This window comes from Mya arenaria, chromosome 8 (genome assembly GCF_026914265.1).
Source record: "Mya arenaria isolate MELC-2E11 chromosome 8, ASM2691426v1".
Taxonomy (NCBI): Eukaryota; Metazoa; Mollusca; class Bivalvia; order Myida; family Myidae; genus Mya; species Mya arenaria.
In genome coordinates this window covers 55,246,646-55,258,892 of record NC_069129.1, presented here as the reverse complement: position 1 = coordinate 55,258,892, position 12,247 = coordinate 55,246,646, and the positions used below count along the sequence as shown (strand labels likewise).

Sequence of the window (12,247 nt, the reverse complement as noted above, 5' to 3'; positions counted from 1 at the left end):
TTATAAAATGAAAATACTGAAAGAACGCTTCATGAAAATATGAAATTAGAACAACTCCATCGTTTATAACGAAAGCTTTTAATCGCTATTGCCTTTGGAACTATGAAATTACTTTAACTATTTCATGTACGCCGTTCGACTCAATACGTTTCCTTTTACGCAGATGCGCAAGAATCGCGTCCGTACCAACTGGCTGTTCTTTCGGCCAGGACCCACGCGACGCGTGTTGCCAGGTACTGAAGTGTGACGCGGCCCAGACGTTCGGCACGTGCCAGGACAAGGTCAACTGCCAATCGTACGGCAGTTACGTATGTGGACAGCAGTATGAAGGATGGGCGAGGGAGAACTGCGGAAAATTCTGTGGCTACTGCGGTGGCGGTACGGGCTGCCTTGTTTGTTTTTTAAATTGGTTATTCATGAGGCTATAGATAGATTTGCGGCTGCTAATTTCCGAATTTTAAACACGTTGTCGCGTATGGTGTATTAATGGAGGTTTTGTATTTCTTCTATACTATTCAACTTTATTGTTGGATGTAATAGTGGTTTCCAAGCGCTAGATTGTGACCGTCAACTTTCTTTTGTTTATTTTTACGTATAGGTACCAACCCGTACTTGGCGACGGCGCCACCTAGCGGCGCATGCGTGGACGCGATCCCGAACTGTGCCCAATACGATGTCAGTGTGTGCACGGACGCCCAGTACCGTCCATGGGCCGTCGCCAATTGCCCAAAACACTGCAACATGTGTGGAGGTATGTGGAAACAATTTAAGCAATGGAATGCATACTTGTTTTTTGCTAGCGCCAAGAAAATATGATTAATGCATAAAATGAAAAATATATCAATGTTCATTCAATTCCACGTCAATTTTGACACCTTTTTTCTAGTCACGGGCAAAGCATCTATGTTTACCTGGGGTCGTATTCAATAAGCGTCTTAGTGAATATTTTCAACTTAGTTAGATTTTCGTAATTTTTCACGACAATTTTTTTAAATATCCGCTACTTTTGATCAGATCTATTCATGTGCATATATTGTTCCGACCGTTTTCTTGCTTATTTTCATAGTTTTGGTGTACATAGATTGTTCTTTTTCTTATAATTCAAATAAGAAAATAGCAAGTTTCTCTAAGTTGAAAAGTGTTTCTAAGATGCTTATTGAAATCCACCCCCTTGCAAGCATTTCTAGTCAAGAATACTAGTACAAGTACGAACAAGTTATGTATAGGTTTTCCCATAAGACAATGATATATTTTATTTTGTTAAGATATTTATTCCCATTATTTACTATTAAACATTTATTCGAGTTTGACATATTTTAGATAAATAAGTTGTATTCATCGTTCAGTGTATTTTTCACCAGTTCGTATTCTATTTCAGGGAGCATGACTGGTACGTAGGTTTTACTATCTAACTATTGCTCGATCTTGCTTGCGCGAGTTTCTGATGAAAACAGTCTACTTAAACTTCAAAAAAATCTTCATTCGGAAGTCCTCGGCCATTTTCCTTGAAAACAACTTCGGATGTTTCCGGGAAGTAGTTCGTAAACTTTTAAGTAAAAGTATAAATTAATTAAAGTGTTTAACGTGTATTTTGTATATCTTAGTTTTAATTGATTGCCAGTGATGTGAACTATTGCATATAAAATTTAGATTCGAAATAGTAATATCATTGAGTATAACTGCTAAATTGAAATTTCTACGCGATCTACTTGCAGCGTAGTTAAATGTTAAGATTTCTTTCATTGCAAACCGTCCATATACATCCGAGGTTGTTTTCGATGGCCGATGAGTTCCGAATGCAAAGCTCATATCATTGAAATTTGAACCGAATTACAATATATCGGTCAATTTCAACTTCCCGCTGACTTACACTATATCGGAAGTGAGCCTCTGATAGGCTGACGAAAAGGTCGCCTGAAAATGACCTCCTCTGTGTGGACTTCAGAACCTTATACAGAGACATTCGGAGCTACTCGGCCATTTTTATCGAAAACAACCTCGGATGTATGCCGGTATATCAGTTGAAGTAGTTCGTGTTTTTTTAAAATTATGTCATTAATTAAATGTAGTGTTTTAGAGTTGTATTTATTGATCTAAGTTTAAATTGATTGTCAGTTAAGTGTATTATTGCAAACATAATTAAGATTCCAAAGAGTTAAGTCACAAAGTTTAACTGCTAAATAAAGTTACTACGCGATCTACTTGCAGCGGACATTAACGTACCACTTTTTGAGTATGTAAACCGTCCAAATACATCCGAGGTTGTTTTCGATAAAAATGGCCGAGGAGTTCCGAATGATACAGAGAGTATATTCAGGATAAGGTTTTAGTCAGATTTGTAGGTTAAAGTAAACTTTTTTTTTGAATTTTAAAAGTTAAAATTAATGATATGAATAATCAATTCCGATCACAGGGACAGGGTGCATTGTTTTGACACAAACCTATGACCACGCACCCCACTGTTCTGAATTAATCCCAAGCTTATTGATAATGATGGGAGATCTGTTACATTTTTTTTAAATTTTTTATTCTATAATCTTTGATTTGTAATTTATCATTAGTAACAGTTCTCCCAGCATTACCTATAAGCCTTGGATTGTTTCAAAACAATGGGGGCGTGGTCATAGGGGGTTGTCAAAACATCGCACCTTGCCCCTATGATTCCGATTTGAAAACAGTTGTAAACCAAAGTAATGCATAATCGTTTTGAAAGTTAATAACGAGGATGAACATTGATGTCCATAGGCGCAGGGACGGGGATAATCACTGGTAAGCATGTTCATAGTTTGCAAGGCTTTTATTATTGATATGTGCGTTTGCTTATCTTAGGTTTAGTTCGGGCTTTGCCTTAAATCTTTAAGCCGGGGACGACCAGCTTGCTTATGGATAAACGCCGGGATTGATGATTTATTCAGAATTATCTGTATGTATGTTTGACTTTATACCAAAACGCTGTCGTTCCACATATTTTGTTGTTAATAAGGATATAATGAATATATAGACTATACTTATTTGATTTTTGGAACAGGCACTGGTACTGGTACGGGAACTGGCACTGGTACTGGTACGGGAACTAGCACTGGTACAGGTACGGGAACTGGTACCGGTACAGGAACTGGCACTATCACAGGTAATGATACAAGGGATTTGGAGCGTACCAAATGGTTGTTGGGACATTTTACACGATAGTTCCTTGGAATTATCAATAAAACATTGTCGAATTCCGCGCTCTGCTATTTCTATGACTCTGCAGAGTATTGTATCCAATGGAGTTGTATTAGATTATAAGGGAAACTTGTTTTGCTCCCCACCAAGGGCAATTTTGTAGAACATGATTTTATGAAAGTGTATCATCATATAAACATTTTAAGACATGTTTACGCCTTGGCCGTTGGGGCATCTGGAAACTAAAGCACCATGTTAAAAAATCGTTACTAAATAATTATCAGCTTTTGAACATAATGTTTACTTGTAAAAAAACTATGAAAGAAAACGTATAGAAAACTGTTTTAATTTAATTATACATGACGTAATAAAACATCATTTTTTTTTTTCAGCGAAAAAAGATGTTTCATGTCTGAAAAAACTGTTATTTACGTTACTTCCAAACTTGCAATTTTTTATGATGAACAATAAACTACAAAATAATCTGCATCGATTTTTCGGAGAAGACTAATTCAACATTAAACTTCAGACATAACTGATGAATAAGACATAAACTCAAGTATGGTTTCACTGTAATAAATTTACGTGTATGACGTCACATCATAAGAAAAGAAAACTACCTGTTTATACATATTTTACAAATAAGGCCTGCAGTGAGCATTTGATGTCACTTTGCAATGCTATCTATACAATGCTCCTTGTTCATGGCATAAAAGCAAAGTGCACAAATAATAAAGAAAACCAATCACATATTGTGATAAATGTGCATGTAGAATACATTACTTTGTAAAAAAACAACTTTACAAACAACTTTAATGTTAACAGGACAAAATTTATTGACTTAACACTTTTCTCATCATGTTATATTCTATTATGCAAGTTTTAGTTGCAAAAAATGAGCGACTCTAAAATTTAAAGACATACGACAAAAAACACCAATTTTCATATTAAATACGTTACTTCAAATTTCTTTCACATCACTTGACATGTTGACTAGATAACACAACACTTCTAAATGTTTTATGTTAATGGAATAGAAATATCACAATTACATTTTAAACGGATATAACATTGCATCTGTAAATTGTAGTAATAAATATGGACGCTGTATAGAGTATGAATAAAATATATCTCTTTTATATGCCATTTTACAATTTCTGTTGAACAAATACATATATTTTATGTAATTGTGTTTTTACATTTAATAGTTTGCTATTCTATTTGATCTAACCCGTTTTTTACATAATTTTTAACATTCAACACTTTTGTTTTAGTAACAAAATCATGGTTACGTAAGTTATACTAGTGGTTTAAATTAGGAATAAAACAGTGTATAACTACAGTGTTTAATTTGTAAAAAGTATTAGTGCTTTATCAGGATGAATCGTTGTTGTGCAAAATACAATTGTAAGCTACGTAGATTACACACGCATTATCTGTGCAATCATAAGGAAGTTTAAGGAAATTTTGATGAAATTGTGTAATACGTATTTAGAATATAACATACCTTTTTATCAAGCGAAATGACATAACTTTATTTGTTTAAGCACTCTGTGTAACCTATCATTTTTGTAAAAACGTTGTTTTTATATTACATTTAAAAAGTCACGAAATATACACCAATTCGTGCAGTCTGAATTATTTAAAAACCCTTCATAGAACTTAAGATGGATCATTTACCAACTTATTTTATCTCATTAAAAACCATCATTATACATGGAAGAAAAAGTGGTGATAAAATTATAAAAAAAAAACATATGTTTTATTCAGAACTGTTCGATATATCTCTTGGAGTGAAACAAGGGGAACCTCTTTCTCCTCTTTTATTTATTTTGTTTATTAATGACATTCGGGAGTATTTAGATTTTGAAAATCTAACCCAGAACGATATAATTAAGCTGTTTCTATACACGTTACTAATTGCTGACGACATTGCTCTGTTCACAACTGACCCTAATAGTCTTCAAGCACAACTTGATGCAATACATAGATATTTATGCAAGTTGGGTCTTGAAAATTAATCTAAAAAACTAAAATATGTATTTTTGAAAAATGAAAAACATTGAATCGCTTTGTTTGGTCCATTGATAATAATGTTGTCGAAACAATGGATATCTTCTGTTATTTGGGTATTAAATTCAATTACAATGGAACTTTTTGTAAATGCAGTTAAAGCGCTGAAAGATCAAGCTTTGAAAGCATATAATCACATTGTATCAATTTTTGGTAGAGTTAAACACGACGTTTAGACTAAACTCTTATTGTTCGACTCTATGATTGCTCCTATTCTTATGTATGGTTGTGAGGTTTGGGGTATATGTGACATGAAATAGGTGGATAAACTCCACCTTAAATATTGTAAAAACATTCTTGGAGTTCGCTCTCAAACTTCTAATGCGGCTCTACTAAGAGAGCAAGGACGATTCAGAGCACTTAAAGTTTGGTGCAATATGAAATCTTCCCCAACCTCGCTTATAAATAATATATATTGTGAAAAGTTAATGATGTTAGTTTTGTTTACTGCAATGCTAAGGATAACTGGTCTAAATATATGAAGAATGTGTTAGACACCCTCGGTTTTAGTAATGTTTGGTCTTCTGATCATATATCAAATTGTTGTTTTATATCGTTAAGACAACGCCGCCACGATCAATATGTAAAACACTGGACTGACACCATTCATTCACTACCGAAGTTAAATTATTATAAACAACTCAAGTTAAATTTTGAATTTGAAAAGAATCTCGATTTCATAGAAATATAGAATTGCATTAACGGGGTTGCGACTATGTTCTCACATTCTTGAAATTGAAGTTGGAAGTTACAATCTGAATTTAATTTTTTGCTTGCTTGTCCTTTTTTATGACTTACGTCTACAATTCAATGTTTTCAATTCGTGGAATACCTTGAATAAATTTAGGGTTTTAATATCCTCAAAAGCACAAACAATATAAGACATGTATCTTAATACATTTACAATGCTTTTCAACGACGTTCTGCCAGTATTGACGCAGTTGCTTCATAGTTAGATAGTACAATCAAGTAAATTGTTATTGTGTCTATACTATGTACGTGTGAAATGTTTTTTGTTAGTTTATTTTGTATTTGTCACCTTTTAAATTTGTGTACATTTCATCCTATGTGTATGTTTATGGCCAAAGGCTTATGTATTGCCGATATTGCAAATTAACTTGGAACTGTAATCTTACTCTTCTTAGGAACTGGGTCTGGTAGCTGTATGGACAAGTTATCCAACTGCGCTGCCTACACTCAAGATGCGTGCACGGGATTGTACGAGCAATGGGCACGTGACAACTGCGCACACTACTGTAACCTCTGTCCAGGTAATTGGTACCTGTTTGTACATACACTTGCTTTAAGACCTCGTGAGAACCATCTTCCAAACACCCACTGTTACTGTAGACAATTAGTCATTGTCCGTCGCCCGTCGTTGGCGTCGTCGTTAAGAAATTAAGAGGTGTTTTAAGTTAAGAAAATGTGTTATATTCTGTTCTCTGCATATGATGTAAAGTAATTGACAAAACATTTGTTGTAACCGCTGTTTCAGCGACAGGTTCTGGTGGTGTAATAACCGGATCCGGTACCGCGGCACCGGGCACTGGGACAGGGACGGGAACGGGAACCGGCACCGGCACTGGCTCTGGATATGTGGGATACAGTGAGTATTTTAAACTCCTCCTTCATTTTAATAGACTTCTTATATCAATAAGGCTGAAACTTCCTGACATTTTATACATTCTAATGGCATGATTATAAAACATAAACTATATCTAAAGTATTACAAAAGCAGTCTAAATTTCTGACTGTTCATTGAGAGTAATTGTTAAAGCGACAATATCTTCACCATTGCAGTTATTCGCCCGAGGTCATTCAATGATATTCTCAGACAATATCAATTTCTTTAAAATCATATCGTGATGTTCGCTTTATTTCACTACGAAGTATGCGATCAGAGAACATGACTTTGGAGGCCATAGCCGCCGTAAAACGATTACTTGGGATCTGATTTTAATGACATTTGGACAGAGTCAGCAGTGTTTTGTTGTATTTTCAGGTGGCGGTTGCGTATATAAGGGTCGGTATTACGGAGCTGGTGACCATTGGTATGACGGCTGTGACTACAACTGTACATGTGAGAACGGACAGACGGGCTTCTACAGGTGTGGAGATAGGTAAGAGAAAACCAAGGGATAGGTTCTTTTTAATTTGTCCCATTCGGGAGCGGCTTGTCTTAAATAGGAGATGTATATGGTATGTATATGATACATGTATATATAACTAGCACAGGCTGAAGAGTCGTTAGGGAGAGGCCTGTCTTGAAAAGGGAATGTATTACCTGTACAGGCTGAGCCATCGGGAGAGGCCTGTCTTGAATAGGGAATCTATTACATGTACAGGCTGAGCCATCGGGAGAGGCCTGTCTTGAATAGGGAATGTATTACCTGTACAGGCTGAGCCATCGGGAGGGGTTTGTCTTGTATAGGGAATGTATTACCTGAAAGGTTTGTCTTAAATAGTGAATGTAATACCTTACAGGCTGAGCAATCGGGAGAGGGTTGTCTTGAATAGGGAATGTAATACCTGTACAGGCTGAGCCATCGTGAGAGGTCTGTCTTGAATCGGGAATGCATTACTAGTACAGACTGAGCCATGGGGAGGCGCTTGTTTTGAATAGGGAATGAATTACTTGTACAGGCTGAGCCATCGGGAGAGGCTTGTTTAGAATGGAGAATGTATGACTGGTACAGTCTGGGTCATCGGGAGAGGCTTGCCTTGAAAAAGGAATGTGTTTTAACTAATTCAGGCTAGTATGTATAAATAGTTCAGGCTGAGCCATCGGGAGAGGCCTGTCTTGAAAAGGGAATGTATTACCTGTACAGGCTGAGCCATCGGGAGAGGCCTGTCTTGAATAGGGAATGTATTACCTGTACAGGCTGAGCCATCGGGAGAGGCCTGTCTTGAATAGGGAATCTATTACATGTACAGGCTGAGCCATCGGGATAGGCCTGTCTTGAATAGGGAATGTATTACCTGTACAGGCTGAGCCATCGGGAGGGGTTTGTCTTGTATAGGGAATGTATTACCTGAAAGGTTTGTCTTAAATAGTGAATGTAATACCTGTACAGGCTGAGCAATCGGGAGAGGTCTGTCTTGAATCGGGAATGTATTACCTGTACAGGCTGAGCCATCGGGAGAGGCCTGTCTTGAATAGGGAATCTATTACATGTACAGGCTGAGCCATCGGGAGAGGCCTGTCTTGAATAGGGAATGTATTACCTGTACAGGCTGAGCCATCGGGAGGGGTTTGTCTTGTATAGGGAATGTATTACCTGAAAGGTTTGTCTTAAATAGTGAATGTAATACCTGTACAGGCTGAGCAATCGGGAGAGGTCTGTCTTGAATCGGGAATGTAATACCTGTACAAGCTGAGCCATCGTGAGAGGTCTGTCTTGAATCGGGAATGCATTACTAGTACAGACTGAGCCATCGGGAGGCGCTTGTTTTGAATAGGGAATGAATTACTTGTACAGGCTGAGCCATCGGGAGAGGCTTGTTTAGAATGGAGAATGTATGACTGGTACAGTCTGGGCCATCGGGAGAGGCTTGCCTTGAAAAAGGAATGTGTTTTAACTAATTCAGGCTAGTATGTATAAATAGTTCAGGCTGAGCCATCGGGAGGGGCTTGTCTTGAATATAGAATGTATTAATTGTGCAGACTTAGCCATCGGGAGAGGCTTGTATTCAATAGGGAATGTATAACTAGTACAGACTGGGTCATCGGGAGGGGCTTGTCTTGAATAGGGATTCCTAAAACAAGTTCCTGTTTGATGTGGTTCAGGCTAGGTTGCTCCAATAGAATCAGATTACAATATTGGCATAATAAATGGTAGTTGGTGAAATTCAATTGCGTTAGTAACCGTGAGGGCTTGGTAGTTATTACTAAGGAGATTTTAAAGCAAGTTTTGTTCATGCTTCTTAAATATGTTTATATGTTAATGCAATTTGGCAGACGGACAAAACATGTTTCGTCTTGTATGTACAATTAAGCCAATGACTTTTTAAACCCCAATATTGACATGCTTTATCACAATCAGGTGTCCCACGTATAATTTGGCGGCGGGCTGCGTATTGAGGACGGTTGCTGAACAGTGTTGCGGTGTACCGGACTGCACGGGAGCCACGGGCACAGGGACAGGCACCATGACCGGTACGTGTTGCAACATTACCGGAATTTGGATACGTACTATTACTTTTGTACTATGAGCACCATATATAGGAAAATATCTACATTCGCACTCGATTTTTTGAACGATAAATTTTGCGTTCTTTTTGCATGATCCGTTCGACCTTTCGTGACCTCTTACTGACCTGGGGCATGCATATGTAAAACACAAATTAAAAACACTCTCGAAAGTATTCTTTCCTTTATTGTAATTAAATCGCGGAGAAATAAAATGATAAATTTGTGAAAAGGGGAAATGTAAATATAAGCATCGATGCTTATTCTTTTTTCCTTTATGCAGTTTGAACGATTTTGCACGGAAAAGAAGAATCACTCCGTAATACCTTTAAAAGCTGTGTAGTTTAACGTCATAACATTATCTTTCGCATTTACTTTATATTTAAATCTTGCATTTTATTGATAGTGTTTATTGCACGTATGTAGAACATGTATAAGAAATTACGGAATGTGGCAGATCCGGGGTCTAGTTGTAACACACTCGACTGTCAATCCAGAGGTCGTAGGTTCGATTCCCCGCCGCACCACTAAGAATATTTCTAATCGTCTTCCGCCAGGGACGTTCAATGGAGGTCACGTGTGGCAGTGCTATACACTGGTGCACGTTAAAGAACCAGGGCTACATTCTGTCAGTGCACTTTGCTCCAAAAACCTAATATGACTAACAATCTTATCGGAGCACTCGCCGAATGGGCCTTGCCCAAGTGTGAGAATAAATAAGCTTACACACCACCTGTGTAGTTTGTATTTTGAGTTGGCCTGTGGTCTTACAGGTCAGACGACCGGCTGTTACTACAAGAACAACGTGTATACGCAGAGCCAGACGTGGAGGGACGGGTGCGACTATAAATGTGAATGTGTCGACGCCTCGATGGGACGCTACAGATGCACTGCTCTGTAAGTTGGTCACCTGCTGGTTTCAAAGGCAATGGCAATGCAGCACTTTTATAGAACCCAAGTCTTAATACAAAGTATATGAGAATTTAAGTAATTCCGCCATTAAAATTTAAGAAATGAAGACCGCCCCAATTTCATGAAACTTCTTAAGCTTAACAGGATTAAATAGCTTATATCAATATGCCAATATACATACTTAGATATAAGGGACTTAAGAAGTTTCGAAACATTAGGGCCTGGGGCCGCATTGATCAAGCAAATTTGTGAATATTTGTGAACATTTCGTAGTATTTGACAACGATTATTTAAAACACACTCTACATGAAATTTATTCATATACATTATATTGTTTAAACCATTTTCTTGCTTATTTTCATGTACAAATATTGTCTGTTTTCTTTCAATTCAACAAAAAGGCTATTTTTCACTAATTTAAAAATTGTCACTAAGATGCATTATGCATACGATCCCCTCGGGCTGTATTTACAAAGCATATTAGTGAGTAATTGTAAGAAAATCAATATAATATTAGAATATTATTTCAAGAAATGGTATATTTTTATGAACTTTAGCATATGCATCTATTCGTGTCCATATTTTGTATACAAACATTGTAAGTTTCTTTTCCTTAAAATGCAAGTTGAAAAAAGGACAACTTTCAATTTAGTTCAAAATTTAACATAAACGACCATTGTTCCGCCATATCCGGCACTATTTACACAAGAAAGACAACTCGAATTAACTACTTATCCATGCCATTATGTTCTCCTATGAATGTCGCACCGCAAAATCCATGAACAATTGTGTCGTCGTTCTTGCCCTTCTAGTATCATTATTTGCGGCATACATGGATTAAATCTGATCTTAATCGCGTGAACTTTCCAAATGCAAAAATGATTGACCAAATTTAATATTTATTTCTTCACCATTAACGTGTAACAAGAACCTATACTGACATGCTTAAATACACATGTAGATCAGGCTGGTATTCAATGTTGGATCTAAGAACGATGTAGCTAATCGGATTAATGATTATTAATAACTAACCAATAGAGTGAATTATGTCAAATATGAATGACTGTAAGATTGATTTGATATGCATAATGAATACAACCCCTGTGTCATTTTGATAAGTGCTAGAAACTTTACTTTCACGGTAGATCATATCTTTGAATATTATCCCAAGTTTCCTGGACTCCTATTATTTATTTTATGTCTCTTTACACGTGCTTGAATGTATTGTAAGCCATGGATATGTCTGTTCTTCAAGTCTTATATCATTAACGTCCTTCAGTTTGCTAAATGAACATTTTTCTCTTAACAGATGTGTGGTGTGGAACCTTCCCCCGACCTGCCACTTGGACGCTCCAGCCCCCGGAAAGTGCTGCCAGACTCCCAACTGCCCTTCAGATGTCGTCCTAAGTTACCCACCAGGCTATACGGTGGAATAAGAAACGCTTCACGACGTTTTCAAGACGTTCGGTCACCTTTATAAAGTTTTTTTGTACAAAAGTTATGAGTTTTAATTGTCTGAGATTTTTCTTGAAATATTTGTTCATTGTGTTTTGTAAATAAATTACAAGATGTTGAAATGTTCCTGTTCTGTTTGTTTGTTTATTCTTTTAATAATGTTACTTTGCGTTGGGTGTTGGTTCGATTAAAGCGACACTCTTGTTAAAAATCAATACATATACATGTATAATAAACATGAGTGATAAACCTTTATCTACTTACTTAATAATTCTTCTATGGAAAATATAACTTACTGATAACAAGATTGTAACCGTGTATTTAAAAGCTAACAAAGGCAAAAATAATGAGTGATCAAAGATTTACCATGAAATTCTATCATCTCATAAGGTAGAATACCGTGTTTTCTGCATCTTTCTTTCAAATTAAACTCATGACAATATCCTTCATAAG

General features: G+C 36.6%; 1 protein-coding gene across 1 annotated transcript in view; it reads left to right on the top strand.

Annotated features, from left to right (window-relative positions):
• Positions 1-11,920, top strand: part of LOC128244366 (uncharacterized) — a 37,859-nt gene extending 25,939 nt beyond the window's left edge. Inside the window, 9 exon segments of the mRNA XM_052962380.1 lie at positions 164-378; positions 599-751; positions 3,029-3,130; positions 6,384-6,509; positions 6,734-6,844; positions 7,241-7,358; positions 9,282-9,394; positions 10,201-10,324; positions 11,649-11,920. Of these exon segments, the coding sequence (XP_052818340.1) occupies positions 164-378; positions 599-751; positions 3,029-3,130; positions 6,384-6,509; positions 6,734-6,844; positions 7,241-7,358; positions 9,282-9,394; positions 10,201-10,324; positions 11,649-11,775 (1,189 nt within the window). The 3' untranslated portion in view covers positions 11,776-11,920.
• The last annotated feature ends 327 nt before the right edge of the window (positions 11,921-12,247 follow it).